This window comes from Panicum virgatum, chromosome 5K (assembly GCF_016808335.1).
Source record: "Panicum virgatum strain AP13 chromosome 5K, P.virgatum_v5, whole genome shotgun sequence".
Classification (NCBI taxonomy): Eukaryota; Viridiplantae; Streptophyta; class Magnoliopsida; order Poales; family Poaceae; genus Panicum; species Panicum virgatum.
The window spans coordinates 39,821,564-39,845,258 of NC_053140.1; the positions used below are offsets into that span (position 1 = coordinate 39,821,564).

The 23,695-nt window shown below is 49.4% G+C and overlaps 2 protein-coding genes across 7 annotated transcripts; both read right to left on the reverse strand.

Annotated features, from left to right (window-relative positions):
• Nucleotides 1-3,958: 3,958 nt before the first annotated feature.
• On the reverse strand, nucleotides 3,959-5,725 carry LOC120707468 (protein TOO MANY MOUTHS-like). The gene has a single exon (XM_039992374.1). It carries the CDS (start codon nucleotides 5,629-5,631, stop codon nucleotides 4,114-4,116), a length of 1,518 nt encoding a protein of 505 aa, XP_039848308.1. The 5' UTR covers nucleotides 5,632-5,725; the 3' UTR covers nucleotides 3,959-4,113.
• Nucleotides 5,726-8,087: 2,362 nt separating this feature from the next.
• LOC120707466 (S-type anion channel SLAH2-like) lies at nucleotides 8,088-22,817 on the reverse strand. Of its 6 annotated transcripts, none has more exons than XM_039992371.1 (4): nucleotides 22,385-22,817; nucleotides 9,825-10,577; nucleotides 8,953-9,720; nucleotides 8,088-8,856 (listed from the first exon to the last, which is right to left on the reverse strand). In XM_039992371.1, the coding sequence occupies exons 2-4, from the start codon at nucleotides 10,545-10,547 to the stop codon at nucleotides 8,440-8,442; spliced, it is 1,908 nt and encodes a 635-aa protein (XP_039848305.1). In that variant the 5' UTR covers nucleotides 10,548-10,577; nucleotides 22,385-22,817; the 3' UTR covers nucleotides 8,088-8,439. The 6 variants fall into 6 exon arrangements, with proteins under 6 accessions (XP_039848305.1, XP_039848304.1, XP_039848306.1 ...); XM_039992370.1 differs by having other exon boundaries at nucleotides 9,825-10,573; nucleotides 22,381-22,817; XM_039992372.1 differs by lacking the exon at nucleotides 22,385-22,817 and adding an exon at nucleotides 12,249-12,513.
• Nucleotides 22,818-23,695: the final 878 nt, after the last annotated feature.

A 23,695-nucleotide genomic window follows, 5' to 3' on the forward strand; every position in this document is an offset into this window, starting at 1 on the left:
CGCATATGTGAGCCCATGAATGCTTCTGGTCTTTGGCTCCAGAACCCTAATTGCGAGGTTGTGCTACTCCTGGATCAAATATTCAAATGTACCTTCTTCTATGCTCAAAATAAATACAGGACCTAATGACAACAGGGGGGAATTAGCGATCGCTAGTGTTAAAAAAAAAGTGCATCCCCTACATACCCAACAGGGCACCAGTGCACTGCCTTCGGTTCTGCCTGTTTTCATCATGGATTAACATTTATATTTTCCTCTTAGAGTTTGAATCCAATTGGCAAGTTTGCTATCAAGTAGACAACATGGACAAGTATTTGACACTTGAATCTCGACTTCCAACTATTGATAGCAGTTTTGGTAATCAGCTGGAAAGATATTGTTCATAATATTCACAACCCTTTATGCTTGAATCAGGTAATGCATCAGTTCTTTTTCTTCAGTTCCAAACTTCAGTTTCATGTCATTGGAAATGTCAGATTTCAAAAGGATGTGAGCTTCCTGAATTTCTCATAATTTGGCTGGCCCAAAATACCTCATAATTTAACAATTGTAGTTTTGATTATTATTGTTCGATTTCATGTTTACAGTTTTTATTTTCTTCCAGGCACGACACTGAAATTCTGAAATGGTTTCTGTCAGGTCGGATCCAAAGCGTTTAGCTGAAGCTTAACCACCGAGACCTAGGAGTCCTACACAACTTACAACATGCTCAAGGTGGTCCACCTGTTCATGTTCACCAAACTTCTACTGCATTTTTCATGGTCAGGGAGGCAGGGACAAGTTACAATTTGTGCAAAGATTTCAGGCCATCTATTCAGGTGGATGAAGGAGATTGCATACACATAGCACTACGAGTGAGCGTTGATCACGACGTGCTGAGCATCCAGAGAGGAAGATATCCTGGAGTGATGATCTACATGTTGCCCCAGGCCCTAGGAGATCAAAGGCAAGGACCAAGGAGCCAGCATAGGTTGGTGAGCTCCATATGATTCTTTCTGGTGTTGCTATGACAGTGATAAGTGAGAATTCAAACTTTTCAGACCCTGCAATGGGGATGTAAGGTTCTGAACTGTGTGCTTTATGCTGCAGGACTAGAATCATTCTCCAAGCTGGGGGATTTAATTTACTTGGAGAAGAAAGGTGAATGGCCCGCACTATATATTATTCAGTTCATATCGAGCACGTTTAATTGGAGAACTACATGAGTCATGACTATCACACAGCATCTAGCTTATCAGACAATTATCGTCATGTCTCATTCTCCATATCTGCAAAGGTAAATGTGCATGAGGTCATTATTACAAGCTACTATATAATGGTTCTAGATGGAATCAACAATTCAAACATTCACTCAGTTTGTTCACTGTCATGTAGACAAATGTTTGGCATATTTGAATGGTGCAAATCTTAAGTTTGCCACATTGAACGTGAGATACCATCATTGGCATCTTTGAATGGTGCAAAGACAACTTTAAATTACAAGGATCTGGAATTAGTATCTCCAGCAGAAGAAGAAAATTAAAAGGAAAAGATAAATCCACAAAATGTCCAATGAATTACAGCGATGACATTGTTCTGACACGATCTCTGTCATAATGTTCGGGCCATTGGACATGACAGGGATGATGGTCACTAACAAGCTTGCTAGATGTAAACCCAACCATAATGCTTTGTAAGCTGAACTTCTTAATAGAGATTCAATGCTAATCTCTCTATTGTGACAAATTATCTGATGCTTGTAAAACTAACTGTACTGTTCTATTAAGCTGAAATATTAAGTAGAGATTTAGCGCTAATACCGTGTTAAGTTATCTGAATCTTATAATGTCCTTTGTGTGTAGTCAGTGTTAATAGTCATGTGCTAAATTTGGTTGGTGAACTCTCCGAGTACATGTTTTCCTTGAGTGCAACCCTCGGTGAGGTTATTTAAAAAGCATCAATCTTTCTTTGACATCATTGCATATGCCCTACTCTTCATTGTTCCACTTTCTGCCCTTCATTTCTGTATAAAAAAGGATTAGTGCAGCGATTAGTTGTTCAAACCTGGAAGTCTAAACTTTCAAATGACGATGTCGGGATGGGGAATATAGGGGACTGTCTATTTAACCTTTTCACCATGAGAAGTCATTTTTCATGCTCATTCTTTTCTTGTGCTACCGTCCAATGAAAATAAATACTAAGTGCATTAATCTATTTTTATTGGGTGCAACCAATCATAAATCTCTTAGTAGTTCAGGTACTTAAACCTTCCAAACAAAAACTAAGTGCACCAATTTGCATAAATTTGGTGGAATATTTTTTGCCCGCGGCACCGCACGAGCACAAACGAATTTGCTGTCTTTTAGTTGGTATTGAATTATTCTGATGTCTTTACAAAAAAAACACTTCAGTTATTACAAAAATTTCTCATGAAAATTTTTGCCACTTGTAGCAATGTACAAGCATTCAACTAGCTGAAGATAAAAGCCCCTGCAAATTGCAAAAGGTATATGTTTTCAGGGCACTATCATATATAATTTGTTAATCATTGGCTTCTCCTTGTTCATAATCAAAGAGAAAATGAGAAAATGAAAACAAAAATATCACGATTCTTAGTGAGGTCATTATTATTAAATGTCAATATGCATATGTATCATCAACTTCCTCAAAGGTCAACTTTTTTAATTATTTCAGCAGTCGCATCAAGCCGGCTGAACTAAGTAGCTAAGACAGTCGAATTAACATACTTATTTCTACCAAACATCAGAGGTGTAAATCAGATTGGTAGAACTAAGTAGCTAAGGCAGTAAATGTTGATATACCATGCCGTTAGAAAATTTATAATCTACTAATAGCTCTACGGGAGTAAGAGGGGCAATCTTACATACTCGATCGACTTTATGTGGCCTTGGATAGTTGGATTGTTGAAACCAATAGCCACTAGAACCGCGAGCAAAATCAAACAAAAAATATTTAAAGAAAATTTATTGAAACATTTATATAAATTAGTTTTCTGAATGAGTTAATTTAACTAGTTTTATGAAAATAACTAAATTAATTTATGAATAACTTTTTGAAATTATTATTTCCAAAAACATTTAAATTTATTTTTAAGAAAAAATAATTTGCGTAACTTCATTATAAAATTTATCCAAACAACATTTCTAAAATTATCTAGATAAAAAAGTTTAGGAATGCAGAAACATGCATAAAGGGAAAGATTTTGGACAAAAAAAAGGAAAAAGGAGTTATTTAAATAAATTTTAAGATAAAAAATATAATTTTGTAAACCAAGCATCTACATTAAATTAGATTACCCCCTTATACTCTTACATAGGTGTAGATTACCCCCCATGAGCTTTTAGACGGTGTACTTTTAACCTTAAACTCTCTAAATTGTGGAGAGCTTACCCCCTGCTCGCCTTAAGATTGCTTCAGTGCTGATTAATTTTGGTTTTTCCTCATAATATCCATGCCTGCTAGATAACTAAATAGACTTCTTTCCATATCAACCAACTATACGCAATTACGCATGGTATTTGCTTCCCTCTCCCGATCAAGACGAAATGAAGGACCCAAATCGATTTCTTCCTGTTTTAACTAATCGTGCTCCCTCTCACTCTGGAACAACTGCACAAATCGTAGTTCTTGGAGGTGACAAGGGAGACGATCAATCATGGGTTATGGAGAATGTTGCAGCTGGGATTTAAACGGACAACCAGAGCTCATCTACATGTTAATTCTTCTCGCATTTTTTTTTCGCTCGTCAATTGTAATATACAAATAAACATTTGCCGCAGGGATAATTCTTCTCAGATTTGAGCATCTTTAATTTTTGTTTGTGTAGGGTAGTAATGTTCCAGATGGGCAGGAATACTTGTATAGGCCAGCAGGGGGTATTCTCCACGGTTTAGAGAATTTAAGGTTAAAAGTACACTAGAGAATGGAGGTTTGAGTGTCGTATGATCTAACTCCAATGTGCGGAAACTAACTTATTAAAAAGTAGATAATTTTCAACCAATTGGAATATAAACAGTGTCGTAAGATCTAACTCCAACGCTCGCTCCTGATCAAAACTGCCTACTCCCTTTACACCAAAACCCGTAGTTCCTCCGATCAGCACAACCCGCCTACCTACAGCAGGAAGGCTGCGGACCATGCAAGGTGCAGCGACACGAACACGAGCCGACTCCCAACCCGAGCCGCAACGGGGTCACGGCTGCCGGAAGTCGCCGACGATGTGGCCACGCCATCCACGGCGCCGGGGTGGCCACCGGCGGTGCCATTGATCCAGACCAGGTGCTGCGTCGTGCGGCTCCTAACGCTGTCACAGTCCGCGACGCCGGCAAGCGAAACAACGCCCTCGAGGCCTTCCCGCTTGGTGTCGTAGCACAGCCCTTCGTTGCCGCCGACGCGAAGCTTCTTGCCCAGCCGCCACATCATCTCCTTGCCGAACGGTATCGGCCCCACCAGCCTGTTGCCGTCGACGCGGAGCTCGCTCGCCCTCTCCAGCCGCCGGAAGGTCGCCGGTATCACGCCGGTGAACTGGTTGCCGTCCAGCCGCAGCACCCGGAGCTCGCTCAGCTCCCCGATGGACTCCGGGATCGTGCCGGCCAGGCCCATTCCGGAGAGCACCAGCGTGGTCAACGCCGTGAGGCCGGAGAAGAAGCCGCCGGGCACCGTCGTGAACTGCATCTGGTTGTCGCTCAGGATCAGCGACCGCAGCGACGACAGCCGGCTGAGCGCAACCGGGATCGGGCCGGACAGCGCGTTGTGGCTGAGGTCCAGCAGCATGAGTTCGGGCAGGTCGCCGAGCGTGTCGGGTATCGTGCCCGCGAGGCCGTTCTGGCTGAGGTCAATCTTGAGCAGAGACCGGCACTGCCCGAGGCTCGCCGGCACCGGGCCCTGGAGCGCGTTGTGGCTGAGGTCCAGGATGCTGAGGCGCTGGAACTTGAACTGCGGCACCGGGCCGGCGAGGCGGTTGTAGCTGAGGTCGAGCATCTGGAGGTGGCTCAGGGACTGGAGGGTGGCCGGGATGGTGGAGGTGAGGTGGTTGCCGTGGAGGTCGAGCACGCGCAGCGCCCTGAGGTTGCCGAGCTCGGCGGGGATCGGGCCGACGTGGCCGTTCTGGCGGAGCACGAGGGAACGGAACGCGGGGCCGAGGCGGCCGAGCAAGGCCGCGATGGGCTGCGGGTTGCCCGTGAAGCAGCGGTAGAAGAAGAGCGAGCGGAGGTGCGGGAGCGCGAGCACGGCGGGCGAGAGCGTGGCGGCCGCCGCGTCGCAGGCCGGGAACGCCGTGTCGTCGGAGAGCGCGCCGAAGGCGAGGGAGACGACGTGGTAGACGTCGTGGCGGTCGGGCACGCACTCGATGCCGTGCCAGCGGCCGCGGCACACGTCCGGGATGCCCCACGCCCAGCCGTTGCCCGTGGCCGCCATCACCTCCTGCACGGCGCGCTGCTCGCCCGGGTCGGTGCGCGCCCGGTCCGAGAACCCCGTCTGCGGCGCGTTCACCAGCGCCGCGGCCGACGTGTCCGGCACCACCACCGTGAACTCGGCGCGGCAGCGCGGCGGCAGCAGGGCGCCGACGGCCAACGCCGCCGCCACCAGCAGCACCATGATCGGAGACCACGCAGGAAGCGCCGCCGAAGCCATCGGCAACGTGCTAAATTGCAACTAGCTCGATCGCCGGCGCCGCACGGGCGGAGAATGGCGCGCGTGGGAGTCGTGTCGTGTCATGGCCGTTGGAGGCTGGAGCTGGACGGGAAGAGTGGCAGAGGGCGCAGGTTTTATAGTGTCAGAGGGGGCGGAGAGACGCGACGCAGAGCGCGCATTGAATTCAGAACCGGGAGAGTAAATGCTGGTCACGGGAAGGCGGAGAAGGGGAGTGAATGAACTGAGGATTTGCCTGCATTCAATTGGTTTCACGGGAAATCGGACCGAAGCGATAGTGCTCGCGTTCATCAATGGCATGGGGGCAGGGGCACCTCGCCTCGCCATCGAGCGTTCCGGGCGTCGCCGTCGCGGGCGATACCAACCGCTCGATCGTGTATCGTCTGATTTAGCTCAAGAGAACAAGCTGTTTAGCGTCATTGTTTGCCCTCTCAAGGCTTTTACGATCTGAATTTATGCGCAGGAAATGGAGATGACGCTGAGCCCTGAGCACTTCATCTTGTTTCTTGATCAAGCTGGCAATTTATGCGCAGCATTATGTGCATACTGAGACGGCTCTGCACCGTTCAGGATATAGTAACCATTGAAGCATTTGCATGGTACTGATGCCGCCGTGTCAATGCAGTGCTAACAGTGTCATACTGTCTCCTCTGTCACTGCTTATGCTTTGATGCTGTCAGGTCGACAGTCTACATTTTTTTCTAAAGACGTGGATCCATATACTTATTTCAGTTTACCTGGTCCGTTGTAGAACTCAAAAACAGTACAGGATGGAAAATGAGTGGAGGTTAAAAAAGAACTGCACAATGCAGATTGCTTTTACCTTGCTTTCGTCCAACCTCTGCAAACCCATATCAGAAACCCACCAGTAGTTTGGACTCTGCTTCTGTTGCATGCAGTTGCAGGCTCTGTCTCCGACTGCACTTCCTCTGTTACTTTGCAGTAGCAGGGCCGAATTGCTGCGCAGGCTTAGGGCGCGTTTAGTTGCAAAACCAAAAATTTTTGGTTGTCACATCATCTCTTTGACCAGATGTTGGGAGGATTTTTCGGACACTAATTAAAAAACTAATTTCAGAACTCACTTGGAAACCGCGAGACGATTTTTTTGAGGCCTTTGACCAAATCATTAGCACATGTTGGTTACTGTAGCACTTATGGCTAATCATACACTAATTAGGCTTAAAAGATTCGTCTCGTCATGTACATCCAAACTGTGTAATTAGTTTTGTTATTTAATTACATTTAGTGCTTCATACATATGTTTAAAGGGGAGGTGAAAATTTTTGGGTGAAAATTTTTGGGAACTAAACGCGCCCTCAAATAACACAGAGAATGGGAGAGCAGGAGTAGAAAAAAAAAATTCCGGCCCATTACAAGGCCCGGGGGCCGAGGCCTCCTTACGTCGCAGTAAGCCCACAAAGCCAGGCTCGATCAAATTCAGACCCAATACAAGCTAGGCCCCTCCTGATGTCGTAAATAAAATCACCAATTCCAGAATAATTCTAGCAACCTGTGGCATGTCTCATTTGTCATTTCGAAAGTACTTCAAGTCATACGCGCACCTCTTTCGTTTCAAATCTGGCATGCTGCCGAGGGACCAGTCAGCCTTCTGATGACCAGCTAGCAATCCACACAGTCACAGCCTAACCTTTGCGCTGGGGCTCTGCACCTGACCTCCTGAAGCGCCGAAGCTTGTCGCGTTCAGCTTATCCGAAACGGGCTGGACTCCATGGCGTGGATTACGCCGGAGTTGAGTGTGGTCACGGGCACGCTAGAGCTGACAGGAACACCCACCAAGTAAGCTCCCCCCATCAGGCGAGTCAGAGCTCTGCTGGGTTACAGTAAGAAAACGTGCCAGAACATGCGCAGGAGGGATCGAACTGCAGTCGCCGCCGGGCGGCGGCGGCGGCGGCGGCGGCGGCGCACGCTGCCTGCAAGTTGGCGGAGAGCCGGAGCGCGTTGAACGGATAACCACAGCTACGGCGTCGGCGGATGTCCTCGGACCTGTACCGCGCCGACAGGAGGTCACCATCGTGGACCCGCCGCGACGCCGGAATCCGGCTGGGAGGCCGGCCGGTGTCGCGGCGCATGAAAGGCAAGCCACTTCTCTACCGCGTGCCGCGGCTAGTGACCTCTGGAGAGGCATTGGCATGCAATGCATGGAGCGTGCCGCTGCGAGCTGTTGAATGATACTGTTGTGTGTTAGTGTGGCTGTCGGCCTCTGCCCCTTTCTTGTCAGAAGGAATTCGGCAAGTCAGGAGCACATGATCTCCAGTGATCCGCGCGTGGACCAAGCAGGCGTCGCCAAGAGCCCGAGACGATGCGCGGAATGGCAACAGTATTTCCCCAATACGTCCATGAAGGGTTTAGCTGTAAGCTGATTCAACCAGTACTGTAAACTTCAACCCCAAATCTTCAAGACCAGAAAATTTATTTAATTAATTAATGTTCATGGTTTATTCTTACTCAAGTCCACACAACTTACATATATGTCATACATATATATACCGTAGATTTACAAATTAACCAATCTATTTTTCCTCGCACTTATCCTCATCATCACAAAAATGCTCCAAGGATAACCGGTGTGTGCCGTCGTATGTCCGACCATTGCATCCACGCCGACCAGCTGCTCTTAGGGCGATCGATGCGTGCGTGCTTCCACTTGTTCTCCGGCGACCCCTCTCCTTCCTTCGCACTGAAGAGTACGGAAACACCCCCGCTATGTGCAGCTAGCTAAGCATCTAGCAGCTATACGACGTGAGACCGCGGCGAGCTAGCTAGAGGCGGTCACGACTCGCCCCAGGATTTAGTGGTGGTCACGGACTGGTCGGTCTCGGTGGTGTCGCCGGCGTCGGACGGCGCCGGCTTGGAGAGCGAGAGCACGAGGTCCTTCATGTCGGAGCTGGAGGAGCGCAGGTGCGCCAGGATCTTGCTGAACTTGGGCTTCTTCCGGGTGATGGCGATGGACACGTCGTTGGGGAAGAGGTCCCGGAGGACGAAGGCGTGGAACACCGTGGTCACCAGCAGCCCCGCCACAGTGACGGTGGCGATGCCGGAGAGCCCGATGGAGAGCGCCTGCGTCAGCACGTTGGTCACCTCCGTCGCGTAGGTGATGGTGGCCACCGACGCGCCGGTCATCGGGAACGTGTACGCCCACCACGCCAGCGAGAAGCGGAAGCCCCGGAAGAAGTTGATCCGCACCGCCTGATGAACAACGCATCATCAACGGTCAGAAAATCATCGATACCATGACCGGCATTTGTGCTGATGAATTCAATTGGTATACCGCCGTATACGTACCAGTGACATGTAGAGGAAGAGCGCGATGAAGTAGGCGATCCGTGCGCCGGCGTCGAAGTGGCCGTTGATCCTGGCCCAGGCCATGGACGCGACGCTGGGCGCGGCGACGAAGAGGAAGAAGACCGGGTGGAGCTCCTTGGGGAGCGTCACGTTGGTGGGGAGGCGCTGGTAGAGCGTGACGAAGAGCACCACGTAGTGCGCGAGCCCGACGGCGAAGAAGAAGATGGGGCCCTCGCGGAGGCCCATCTTGGCGCCCAGCAGCGCGCCGACGAAGTTGCCGACGATGGACAGGTGGTTGGACGGGTTGGCCACCTTGGACAGCCGGCGCTGCCCGCCGAACATCCACTGCCCGTAGATCTTGATCTCCAGGCAGAAGATGGGCGCCATGAGGCAGTACCAGACGCCGTGGTGCATCTCCGCCACCAGCCGCGGCGCGCCCAGCACCAGGAACAGGCACGCGATCCACGGCGCGAAGAAGAAGTTGGCGCGCACCGGGTGGTGGAACTCGCGCCGCACCGCCTCGAAGTAGAAGACCACCTTGAGCAGGTAGATGGCGGACACCAGCGCCGTCAGCGCCACCGCGGCGTACCACAGCACGTGGTTCGCCACGGGGCTCACGCGCAGGAACGCCGTCGGCGCCGCCGACGCCAGCGTCTTCCACAGGATCGACTGGCTGCTCACTCCCAGGCACATCCCGAACGCGCTGATCGGGAACCGCAGCAGGAACGGCCACTTCTCGTCTTTCGGGAGCACCGGCACCTCCGTCGCCTGCACCGGCACGCCAAGTCTCAGAATTTTTTTCCCGGCCCGAGCAGAAAACGAAACCGACACGTCCCTGTCACGCCAAGCGTGTGGTGGTGCTTGCTGCTTACCCTGAGGGTGTCGAGCTCGGGGCCTTCCAGGGCGTCGAAGTAGCGGTCGGCGGCGGGGACCTGGTCGGTCTCCTCCTCGGAGATCTTCGAGTCCGGGGACGCGCCGCTGTCGACGGGCTCCTGCGGGCGCCCGCGCAGGTTGGACAGCTGCTGCTCGAGGCGCCCGGAGAAGGTCTTGAAAGGGTCGAACCGCTTGTCGCGGGCGCCGTCGCCCCGCCGCGCGCCGCCGTCGTCGGCGTTCTTGGACGGGTGCAGGTTCAGGATGGGCTGCGAGTGGAACCGCGTCTGCTTGAGCTGCCTCGGGGGGTGCAAGCCCTGCTGCTGCTCCTCCTCCACGGGGTGGACGTCGAGTCCTCCGGCGGCCGGCGCCACGCGCGCCTCCACTCGGCGCGCCGACGCCGTCCGGAACTGCGACAGGTGGAACCCCGACGGCGACGCGGGCATGCTGAGCGACACGGAGTACGGGACGTGCGCGTCGTCGTCGTACGACCGCGCGGCGGCCGCGGGGATGCTGATGACGACGTCCCCGGCGCCCCCCGAGCCCTGCAGCTCCTCCACCCTGCCCTCCACCTCGTTCAGGGAGACGCCGGCGGCGGCGACGCAGTCGAAGCCGGCGATGGCCTGCGAGGGCACTCGGATCAGGAGCGCCGGGAGCGTCTCCTCCCTCGACGCCAGCTCGGCGTTCGGCCCGGCCGTCTCGACGTCCTTGCCGCCGAACTCCATCGTACGGGCACCCAACGCCGGCACGCCTGCCTGCGGCACAAAGAGTACGGCTCCGGAGTTAATAAGCGGCTGCTGCTGCTGCTGACGCGACAAAGCGCATGTGAAACTCGCCGCGAAACAGAAATAACCAGAGGAGGAAGGAAGAAAAGGTCATCAAGCACTATCGCAGTACCAGATCCACCAATTCGGCCGGAGCACGGCTCGGCAATCCCGTACGGCGATGCTTGCCATATCGATCGATTTTTCGAGTCCTATAAACTCCTACTACCAGTACTCACCTTCGGCGGCTGGACTAGGTAAAGTTAGATTATCAGCAGGTCTGTACGGCACTCTCTTCTCTAACCAACGAGCTCTCTAGACGCGCAGCACCAGGCGGGAGAAGTTGCAGCGCGGCGGGGGCGCGAACGGCGGCCGATTTATAGAGCGCAGCGCGCGCAGGGGGGGGGGGGGGGGGGGGGGGCTCTTTCGGCGCGAAGGGGGAGACCGGGACGGAGGGCGACGCCTTTTTTTTTCCCAATTTCCCGCACGCGACGCGAGTGGGTGGCCGCCAGCTAGCGGGAGCGGCGGCGGGGCAGGCCGCCGGCTGGCCGGGCGGCCGGTGACGGCGACGGGGCCGGGCGCCGGCCGCGAAGGGCGGCGCCATGCACAGCGCGAAGGTTCAGTGCACCGGCAGCCGGAGGCGTCGCCATCCGCCGTAGAAAACAAGCTGATTTCTCCACGCTTTCCTTTTTCTTTCTTGTCAAATTTCGACACTCCCTCTTCCACACTCTCTCGCGCACACAAAAAAGATCAAGTAGGAGTATTCAAGTTGGTCTCCGATAGCACAGTTCAGTGCCAGTAAAAGGATCAGGGGGACGACAGGCAGAACCACAGGTTCGCTCGCCGGCCGTGCTCTGCTTGGCCGAGCCGAAACAGAGGCGCGCATGCAGCACGGGCATGCCATGCACGTCCGGTCCGGCGAAAGCCGCGAATCCGTTTGCTTGTGCCGGCGAGGAAAAGGGCCCGAAGGGACGGGGCGCGCTAGAATCCGGTGCAGGGGGTTGACATGGCAGGTCCTTTCATTCCCGAAAGGTGGACAGGAGCAAAAGGGGCGGCCCCGGACGGACGCGTGCAGAACCCGAACAAGTACGAGCCGCGACAGCAATTTTCCTCTGACCTGACCTGCGTCTCCGACCCTTGCCAGCCTACCGCGCGCGCGCGACGTGACCATCGAGCTGGGTTTTTTGTAAGCTTCTGCTCCTCCGATTCAGGAGTCGCCGTCTCCACGGATCGCTGAGCGCTGGCTGGCTGCACGCAGACCAGTAAACTTTAAACTGGATGGGGGCACGCACGTCGCGGTCCGGCACGGCTCCCGTCCACTGCCAGATCGGACCGCCCCTAGATGTGACCCGGCCGCGCGCACGCGACCTATACACTGACTCGGTGCCTTGGGTGGTGCTAGCTAAGCTATCCCGTCCGTGTCCGTGACGTATTTGCTCCTGTACACTACAGCCATGAGCCATGCAAACACGCAAGGACGCAGCCGAGCAAAGGTGTGCTAGATTCCTTTTTTTTAGATAAAGAGGCGTGCTAGATGCCTAACTCGATCCCCTCTAAAATCAAGACCACGCTAAAACTAAGAACATGCGAAACCCAAAACTTTTCACTCCAAGATAAGAAGATGCATGCGTGCCACAAGCAGCAAGAACACCCAGGCTTTACCTCCGGTTCCAGAACAAGTTCAGCGTGGCTCCGCGGCGGCCTCGATCGAGGTTTCAAGCTGGATGTGGTTGGCAGGGGAGGTTGGAGTAGGAGAGGTGAGCGACGGCAAAGAAGCTAGAGCACTAGCACTCTAGCAGAGGACAGTATCAGGTTAGCAGCCCCAGCAATTAACCAGCTAGCACCTGATGAAGGGACGAGTGGAAGGAAGCTAGGAAGAAAGAAAGAGCTAGGAGCTGCGAACGGAGGGAGGGAGGGAGGTGGTAAGCTGCCAGGCTCGCCGAGCCTGGGGCGTATATATAGACGGCGCACGAAGCTGTCGAGAGCTGAATTCTTCATTTCCTCACTCCCCCAGGAAAAGAAAAAGAAAAAGTAGAGAAAAAAATTGTAATTAACGGAAATGGCGCCAGCCGCATGGACGGGGAGGACAGGGTGGAAATTGTAAGAAATACAATACCCCGGCAGAAAGGTGGCAGAGGCGGTTGACGAGTCAAACCGCGGGGCCTGCCTGGGAGCGGGGCCCGCTTCCAGCCACCCACACCCCTCCGTGGGCCGTGGCCTTGACCAACGGCGCGGGAGCTGTCGGGCCCGCGCGAAAAGCCACGTGCTTTCTGCTTCGTGCTCCCGAGTTTTGCGGGCATGTTGGGCAGGGCGGCGGTACGGGGCACGGTACGGAGTGCTCGGGCCGGCGGACTATGGAACGCGAGCGTTGAAAAACCCGCGCGACGAGATCGTAGGGGGGATCTTGGCTGCTGTACGAGCCTACAGTATACGGGCCAAGTGTTTTTCTCTACAAACTCGTGGGGCTCTACTTCTTCTTTTTCTTTTTCTTTTTCCTGCTCTTTTATTGAATAAGGTGGCAATGGCACGGAGCGATATCTTATCGCGAGGAAAAATAGCGGTCGTATCAGAGGGTGATGCGTGGCTAGACACAAGCACCGCTTCCTCATAATTTCTTGAGAATCAAGGACAATTTGATTTGATAAGCGTACTACGGCACTAGTTTCTAGTTTATTTCCAAACCATAGTGTCAAGAAAAAACAACTTTGTGTATGGTTACTTACTCGTGAAATTCTGGCTGAACTTGATTTTCTCGATTTTTTATTTTAGAAATATCTTTTTTATGGCTGGTTTCTTAATATTGCCGGTAGTGTCGACATAAAACAGAAGTGCAATGATTACGAAGCGAAAAAATTCGAGGTAATGAGATTTTTTTTCCTTAGATACTATGTAAACTCGATTCTTGTTCGACATCCATAGTTTCTATTTCTTGACGGTAGTGTCAGAAGAAAGCAAGTTATGTCCCTATTATGAATCGAAAATAATCATGTTTTGACATTTTTCTACGTCGTCATGGAACAATAGTATGTAAAGGAAATCATAGTCTTAATATAATTGGCCTCTGATGTTGGGAAAATGTAATTCTCATGTTTGCTGACGTACTTACTAATTTTTGGCAGTGGCTGAGGACATAGTTTTCTAATTTCCTGCAGTAGTGCCAGCAGAAAGCACTACTATGATCTCTGTGTTTTTTTTTAAGTTGTTATGGTACAGTATCTACTAGAAGCAGAATCTTAGTCGTCTTCCTATGTTTGGAAAACATAAACCTCGTGTTTGCGTGACTTGTTCATAATTCCTGGCTGTCGCTGATGTTGAGAGCATATATAATTCTAATTTTCGACGGTAATGTCAACAAAAGCACGGGTCTATGGAGTTAGATTCAAAAGTAGTGGTCGGTTAAGCATACGTACGTTCCATGACATTTTGTTGCACGGTCACCTATATATCGCTTTAGAAATGACAGCATCGGAGCTAGCGGTGCCCGCGGGTGTAAAAATTTACGTGTTGGGGGAGGTAGTAAAAAGTGTAGATTGACAGTGCGACGACAGTGATCAACCCTGTACGTCTTGCTTAATTGTTAAGAAACAAGTTTCAAAACACTCCGAAATCTTTTTTGGTGCACTTACTAGATATATGGATAATATCTAATCACGTTAACTTTTGCTACACAAAAGCATTTTACTTTTAAAGAAATAGAGGCCTCTACTAGAGTAGAGCTTTCTAGCTATGTAGTATCCACACTTTATATTCCTCTTGGGTACGGAGAGCACGGACCTGATTAGTCTTTGAGTTACCTTAGCACTAGATGTGTTTTGGATGTGACCAATGGCTTATATATGTTGCCATGCACATGTACGCGCACGCACTGAAGCCATGTCAAATTGGCCATGAACACCGCTCAAGGACACTTTTTGAAAAAAAAATGCTTGCGCTACCTATATACCGTCATGATGAAATCACACTCATGCATATACATGTTGTTCTAATTCCACAAGCTAGTCACGAGGACGAATAGCGTCGAGTACTGGCTAGCAAGATGGACTGTTGAACTCAGTGTTTCTAGCATTATTGCTTGCTAACAAGAATCATCGATCCGGAATTTCCATCTCAATTATGCAGGCTTTTTATTTCCACCAGCTGTGCGCGTTCTCGAACGAATTTCGAGCGGTTTTAATTTCTTCAGTACCTACGAATTCGAATCTTGAATTGTGCCGAACGAAGAAGGAATAATTCCATCGTGCACGCATGGTGGTCTAGAAACCATAGTTGGGCTTGTGCACAGTCGATTCCAGCATCTGAACCAGTTATGTGACCAGATAAATTAAATGCTGTACCAGAGATCTCCGAATCGATGCTAAATGCCTTAATATAATGCAGTGACAAGGAATAACTAAACTGAATAAAATCAGCAGACACTGCCCAAGTGGTCAGAATATGTAACCTATCAGGAGCGAGAATGAATTAGGATACTGACATACTGTAGATGTCCTGGTCAGCATCCATCGTCTGAAGAAAAAGACAGTGGATTTGTAGTACTTGCTTCCGGCCAACATTAAAAAAAGCCTAAAAATATTTGGAGCGTGAAAGCTACCGGCGCCTGTTTGGAAACTAGCCGTGGTGGAATATCTCACCAACATCGAACTATTAGTGAACAGTGATTCCAACAGACAGCGAAACAGGGTCGATCTAATACTATATGAACGGTGGGCCGCTTGATGTGTTTGGATTTCGATGAGCGAAAATAGCTCCCCGACCAACCACACGCAAACAATTTTGTTGACCAGAACGTGATGCTCGCCTATACAAACGGACCGTATCCTACTCCTAGTTGTGTATAGTAGTATAATATTCAAGTGAAAACAAACGGACCGTACAGAAAGACAACAGGGGTGCCGTGCGCTAGACTGCTAGCTGTGCGTGCATGAACTAGTCAAACCCCCAAAAAATTTTAGTTTACAATAATTCCAGTCTTGGACCAAGTGGTGAACACTTGTATAGGTTACTGGTGGAAAGCAATAAAGGAACATGCGTGCATGCGTTTTTTAGCAAGATTAAACATTGTTTTCTGGATTAAATATTTTTGTTGCCTGGTTGCTAATTTAACCAACAATAAAGAGCTCTGAGCTCACATGGGACCGAATGAATAGCCTACTGGCTACTGGCTCTTCACTTACCCTTTCTTTCTAGCAGCTTTTTAACTTGGGGGTTTAATCAAGTAATTAAAAGTACATGCGAATATCTAATACCAATACTGGAACCGTAGTATATACTTATATACCATAATGCGCATAGAGCATCTTTGGTATGTTCCATTTGGACAATCTTTACTAGTTCCATCCAAAATTAGCCAGGCAAATCCAATTTAAATTTTTCCAGGTAAATCTACTGGTTACAATTAGGTGTTAGTATTGATCTCCACCGGGCCAGTCCAACGACTGGGCCAACCTTGACTCGCGTCCTGATCGGGGACGCCCAGCCCAATAGACGGCTGGTGGGCCCCTGTCGCGCAGTGCCATATATAGAGGAGGTGGGGACTGCGGCACGGTATAGGAGGTTCACCCCGCCGCTACAGTTCCCACCATCCTAAACCCTAACCCGATCTAGAGAGGGGGCTGCTGCTGCGGCGGGAAGCCTACCGAAGCCACCGTCCTCGACACAGCGAGGACGTCACTGCCCCTGCGCCACGCCGCCAACGCCCGCGACTTCGAACCTCGTCCACGACTCCGTCGCCGGCGTTCTGGACATCGGCGTCGGGTTCGTATTCAACCATTGATGGTATGTTCTTCAAGAATCAGTGAGTAACCCGCCGATCTACTACCTAGTCGATCTAAAGAGTTTAACAATGGCATCAGAGCCGGTCTAGAGAGTAGATCGAATTGGGACAGAAAGGATTCGGTCATGAATCGAAAGAGGGAGAAAGAAATTTCGATCTCGGATCGAAAGAGGAAAAGAATATAGCTCAAATCCTAACCCTAAGAGAAAGGATGAGAGGAGCAGGGACGCACCTGGCTCCATGCCGCCGCCGGCCAACGACGTGCGCAATAGAACTCCCGAGACGCCGGCTTGCCGGTGCTCCACCGCCTCTGTGCGGGAAAGAACGGGCCGACGCCGCGCATGCCGCCCTGAGCGCACGCGCACGGCCCCAAAGGGCACCACCGAGGTGCCGCTCGACAGCGCCGCGCGCGGCTCAGGCCACACGCGTGCACCGGCGAGGGGTGCCACGGCGGCGCCGCCATCTCTGCGTGCCCGCCGGCGAGGCTTCAACGACCAGAACGGCGCGGCGCGGGAGGAGAAGAAAGAAAGGCCCCAGCTTGTGCCCGGCCATGGCGCGGTCGGATAGGCGCGGCGTGGCGGCGTGAAGGCCAGCGGCGGCGCCAGCCGTTCCCCTCCGGCGAGCCGAACTGGCCGCCGCCACTCGGGTCCGGAAAAGAAGGGGAGGAAAGGAGGAATGGAGCTAGGGTTACGGGAAGGAGCCGGCGACGGGTTTTGCTTCCGCGAGGATGACGGGCGGCCGTCCGATGCCCATCCGACGGCCAGGGGCGCTCGGACCCAGACGAGCTGGGCTGCCGCCGAGCTGGGCCGAGCCAGGCTAAGAGCGGGCGGACTGGGCCGCGCGATCGCGTGTCTGGGCCGCACGAGGAAGCGCAGCGCGCGCATGGGCCGCGGGCCGTATTTGCTGCTGGGCCTCGTTTTTTTTTGCGTACACAGTAAAGTTTGTCAATTGTTTTACTCATTTCAGAAGCATTTCCTATAGTTTTGATTCTCTATTCAAATTTGAACCAACGAAATAATTTGTCTTAGAGAATGGCAAAGTTTTAAAGTGTTTTTGCTTCTGAATATGAGTATGTTTATTTGTTTCCGCTGCAAAGTAAAAGTCTCATTCTCTATTTAAATTCGAACCAACGGGAAAATTTAAATAGAGGAATTAGAAAGGTATTGATTTAAAGTTAAATTATGATATTGTTATTTTCTGACCAACGTTGATGATAACAATATCATAATTTCATTGTGATTTTAAGTTCAATGTTAATTCTCTGACATTTTTAGCATCAATTTTCAGAGAATAGAGAAAAAAAAACAAAGATAAACTTAATGAAAGAAAGAAAAAGTTTTCCACTGCAATAAAGAAAGATAAACTCAGATGAGTTTTTCCCTGTGGGAAAAAGGAGCCTTTAAGTTTAAGGTTAAGAAAAGCTTCCGCTGTTGTGTGTCAAAGAAAGGATGTTTTGGCACCATTTTGCCATTATAAGTGTTAAGTTGAGCATTACTTTGCTCTTAAAAGAAAAGAAAATTAAAGCTTATTATGATGTTATCATTTTCTGGCCAAAGTTGATGATGTCAATATTATAATTTTTATTCTACTCATGTGTTCTATTTCTGCCCAACGGTGATATAGAATTGAAAGTAAAGGAAAGTTGTATGTTTTAATTTTGACCAACGTTAAATTAAGACATACAATTCTTCCCAAGTAGAGAGAAATTAATAGACAAAAGTTGATTCCGATCGATGCTACAGATAAAGTTTTGATGTTACTCAGCTGTATAGTTGAGGTTAAGAAAGAAAAGTGCTTGTTCCATTCTGACTTTTAGTTGATATGGAAAAGAGATGCAACTGTTTTCGAAAAGTTTTTGGTTTCTCTCACTAAAGTTTTGCGAATATTTTAATTCGTTAAATTTTCTGATTAAATTGGAACCAACGGGAAGATTTAATCAGAAAAGAAAGTATATGTGCATATTTTAGTCATTGTGACTAAAATTTTATTACTATAAAGTGTTTTCCTTTGTCCTTCAATAGTAAAGATAATGGTTGAAATGAGTTTGACGCATGTTCAATTTGACCAACGTAGAATTAAATATGTGTTACCATTGCCTTTAAAGTTTTATACCGCATGTCAGAAAAGTTTTTGGCACTTGTACCATTCATATCCTGCATGGCAGGGGAAAGTTTTGTGATAACTCACGTGCTACTTGAGTATCACATAAAAGTAAAGAAGGCTGGGGGAGTTTTTAAAGTTATTCCAACAATTCCCATGCACTACTATAGTGGCATGTTGGATAATGACTTGAAAAGAATCGAAGGACAAAAGAAAGTTGTATGCTAACCAATATTGCAAGAATGACTTGCAAAAGTATAGCAAAATAAAGAACTTGATGAGTTCTTGAAAGTGCAACAAATCAAGAACTCCGAGGAGCTCTTGAAAAGAAACGAGGAAATAGTACTCTCATTATTTTGTATGACTTGGTCATATGAATAAAGTTCTAGTAATGAAATGCTCCTCGTTCACAAGTGTTAAAAATAGTTTCGAAATTATGGCAGCAAAGTTTGTGCCATATTTCGAGGGGGAGAAAGATTAGAAAGACAAGAAAGATTAAAATTTAGAGAGAATTTCCCCGCAAAGTTAAATGCGATGCATTTTAAAAAGCAAAGATGATCTATTAAAGTGAATATGACCGACCGAAAAGGGAGTACAACGGTCATAATATTAATACCCAACAATAAAGTAAGTGAAATTTCTGGAGTTTTCAGCTCGAAATAGGGAGAAAATATAGTTAAGCCTCAAATCAACCGAAAAAGAAAAGGTGGTGCTCGAAGCACCTTACGAGGGGTGGTGCTCAAATCACCTTACGAGGCTTATAAAAACTGAACCGAGGCTTGTAAAGAACAAACCCAAACAAAAGTTTGAAGATATTCCATCTTTGCAATAGATGGGATTATCTGGGGGAGTAAAGTATGTCAAGAACTAAGGCTTGAAGAGAAGTGAGACTGTATGTTCACTCCTATGATTCAAGCACTGAAATTGTCTCAACATATGTTTTCACGTTGTATGAATGTCATAAATTGAGTCGTCTCATTCATCGACGTGGCGAGAAGCAATGGAAGATATAATGAGACCTAAATGTTCCAAATTTATTTTGGAACATCGAATGAGTTTCTAATGGAGCCAAGACAGTAGGCTATAATGGGTCTACAAGATTGAAACGTGACTCCGGAGGGAACATGAAAAGTTGCTAAGCACGACTTATGGCAAAAAGTTTTGTGCAAAGAAAAGAATAAATTATAATGAGACATTTTATTCAGTCTCATAAAAGTATTCTTTTAGAATCATAATGCAATTAATGGCATACTAATTTTAGAATTACATCAGATGGATGTTGGTGAAATATCTTCAAATGAAGATTTGTACGAGAAAGTGTATATACATGACATAACCAAATGGTTTTGTTGTAGAAAGAAAAGAACATCCGAATACCATCTGATGAAATCAGAATAGTGGTATCTAAAGTTTTATGAGAACAAAGAAAGTTTTGGGTTTTAATTAAAGGTCAAGACGACAAATTGCAAATATGCAAAGTTTGAAGATGGGAAATTATTTTTCTACAAAGTTCAAAGAAGGTTATTATGACCTCTAGTTTTGATAAAATAATCTCGGTGAAAAATCATTCGCTCTAGAAATGAAAATTCCCTGGGAGTAAAAGGGGTATTAAGGATTATCGCAGAGAGCATACTAAGAAATGAATTCTAAAGATATATAATATGCATGCGAGTAAGCCTACGCCTGTCCTATTGTCAAGGGTAATAGTTTTGGAATTTTCAGAATTCCAGGAACTGTTATATGATCGATCAAAAGAAAAAGGTTCCATGTGCTTCAGCTGTTGAAAGCAAAATTAGTGCTCAAAAGAATTTACACTGACATAGTGCAAGTATCCGGGACATTTTGGCAAAAGTCCAGTCCAGCAATAGATCACTGGAATGGAGTTAAAGAATGTTTTGCAATTTTGCAAAATATTGTCAGCCTCATGCTAAGTAAGAAAGGAACATGTACTCTCAAAAGGATGTAAGTAAAAGGAATTAAGTTTTGGCGAGATGTTTAGTGAAGCCCACAGTAGTAGCTAACACTCGCGCTTGGAGTTTTATTGTGGAAAAGCTCCAAAGCAAAATTGTTGTGATTCATGGGTTGTGTACCCAAAGTTTGGCATTATATGAGGCTACATGACAGGCAAAATGGTTAAGAAAACCATTACCCGGAATTGATAATGGTAGACAACAGCAATATACCATTCGAATGTTTTCACTCCTATGGCAACATGTTAAGTGTGCTGCCAAACACATTGACAATGGCTTATATGTTGCAAAGGAGAAAATCCAGAATCATATGAAATCATGGAGCACCAAAGTATCAAACAAATGTTTGCGGATCCGCTTACTTAAAGGCTTACCGCCCAAGTCGACATGGGTTTTACGGGAGGCCTATGATTTCTGGATTACTAAAGGGCCCAAAGAAAGGTTAAGGTCTTGTTTCAATACAGAAATGTGCATTGTGGCTGTTAAGTCTGACGGTAACTAATAACTATCATGATGAGGCACGCCCTACATACTGATATGCAATGAGATGAGACCAATAGCAAAGCGACTAAAGAGAAAGTAAAGAGTTAAGTTCAAATTGAGAAATTTTAAAGTACAAAGGTGAGATCAAGGGGGAGAATGTTAGTATTGATCTCCACCGGGCCAGTCCAACGACTGGGCCAACCTTGACTCGCGTCCTGATCGGGGACGCCCAGCCCAATAGACGGCTGGTGGGCCCCCGTCGCGCAGTGCCATATATAGAGGAGGTGGGGACTGCGGCACGGTATAGGAGGTTCACCCCGCCGCTACAGTTCCCACCATCCTAAACCCTAACCCGATCTAGAGAGGGGGCTGCTGCTGCGGCGGGAAGCCTACCGAAGCCACCGTCCTCGACACAGCGAGGACGTCACTGCCCCTGCGCCACGCCGCCAACGCCCGCGACTTCGAACCTCGTCCACGACTCCGTCGCCGGCGTTCTGGACATCGGCATCGGGTTCGTATTCAACCATTGATGGTATGTTCTTCAAGAATCAGTGAGTAACCCGCCGATCTACTACCTAGTCGATCTAAAGAGTTTAACATTAGGCGTTCGGGTGACAACTAGCTAGCTACCCTCTGCCTTGTCGCAAGCAGCGTGAGACCAGCTAGCAGGCAATCCTGCGGCGTCAGCATAGGGCGCACAGCCGCAGGCAATAGACGATGCAGACCATACAGTCTACAGAGACATACAGTGTGCAACTGTGCATCATCTGGCCTAGCCTGCTGCACTACTATACTGGTTCGAACAGTAATGCGGAGTACTGGAAATTAGATAACCGTGTCAGATGAGTTTTATGATCATTTATGAAATTCTATCATTCTCTCCGTGCCACGTCAACAAAATTAATAATATTTAATGTCATTAAAATCTCCATGAAATCTCACTCAGACTGGGCTGATGTATCCATCAGCTGCGGCGCTAACTCGTGATGAGTTGCGGACAACTAATAAACACAAACACGCTATTGACCAGTAACTTAATTAATACCAGTCATACCTGCCGTACGGCACACTTAACTACAGCGTCGTCAGGCAGGTCAGCTGGGGAGGCAAATCGGACAAACAGACTGGACGTTGTCATGCTACACACTCCATACGGGTCCACCGCTGGATCGACCAAACCGGCCCTTGTTATCGTCGGGTCAGGAACAAATAAAACTCTACACGGGCACGTCACTTGTTTTCGATCTGATGTCAACGAGCAACCACATACATTAGGGGACGTCCACGTCCACGTCCACGTCCACGTCGCCTTATCGCGGGCGGCGTAGCGTACTACTAGTGTATATGCGCATATATATATTTATCACCACAGGATCGGGGCCAATATAAACAACGCAGTTCGAATCGCGGCAAAATCTGGGGGAGGAATTAATTGAAACGGGTTGCAGCGAGCGACGAGTGCGTGCACGTACCTGGTCAGCAGCAGCCTGGTTGCGGTAGGAGTAGTCGTAGCAGCAGTAGTGCCTGCCTCGCTAGCCTCCAAAGCTCGCCGCTGACTTTGGCGTAGCAGCAGTAGGCTCCAGCTGCTTCTGTTGGGTTCCGATCGAGCCCCGGCACCCGGGGAGAATCTGCGGGCGGCGCGGCCCCGGGATGCGAAAACGACGCCGACGCGGGTGCAACAATGTGATCGGCCGCGCCGGCGCGACGGGCGGCGGAGCGAGCACACCAAATATTCCTCGAGCGAGCGAGGAAGCCGCGGCCGGCGGACAGGGGCCACAGCCGCCGGCGCCGCCGGGCTGGTTGGCGATGGTGGGGAGTGGAAGTGGGTGTCGAGAGCAATGCAACGCAAGTTGCCGCGCCTGCTCGCTCGCTCGCTCGTTTGCTACCGGCTGGCTAGTGCTGTTCGCACTGATCGATCTGCCACGCCTCGGCGGCCACGGCACCCGGGCGCCTTTTATAGCCGGAGAGGCCGGCCGGCGGGGTCGATCGGGGCTCATGTGCGCGCACGTAGACGGGCAATGACGACGGCCGAACGAACTCTCGGTACGGTAGCGCGCGCGGGGGACTTTTAGGTCACGCACGATGGATGGGCCGGGGGCGACGACGACCTGTGCGATGGCCGAGTGGTGTGCTACGGGTTCGCGACGTCAGTCGTCAGCGCGCGGGGGCGAGCCGCCCGCCCGCCCGGCTGGGCCGGGTAGTGGTGGCCGCCACATGCGTGTTTCTTTGTCAGAGGCCAGTGACCCGCCGGGCGGGGGTCCTCGTGATGAGTGCCATGTAGGAAAGGATCTACTAGCTAGAGCTATAGCCCCCGCGCCGGCAAGGTAGGTCGTCGTCGCGCGCCGGGGGATAAAATAAACGAGGAGAGGGCTAGCTGCTTGTCTTTGGACGTTCAATTTTCCCCCCATCTTTGTTCTTCTAGGCAAGGTTCACCAAACCGGTGGGAACCGGTCCGGTTTGACCGGTTACCGGTCAAACCGGTCCGTCCCGGTTCCGGTTTGGGCCGGTATGAAACCGGCACAAATTCAAAATTCAAATTTGAATTCAAAAAAAGAAAAATTCTCAAAATTTTTTTAAAAATACTTCAAGGTGCGACGAATTTAATGGTGTCAAATTTTCTCAAAAATTTGTTCATTTAGTATGGTTTGCAGAATTTAGAAGTTAAATCAAAAAAGAAAAAGAAAAAAAAGCGACGGCCCATTAAGGCCCATCGCGCGGCAGCGCGCATTTAACCTCGCCCCCAGACACCCGCAGCCTCAGTTGCGCCTTCCTCATCCGCTCCC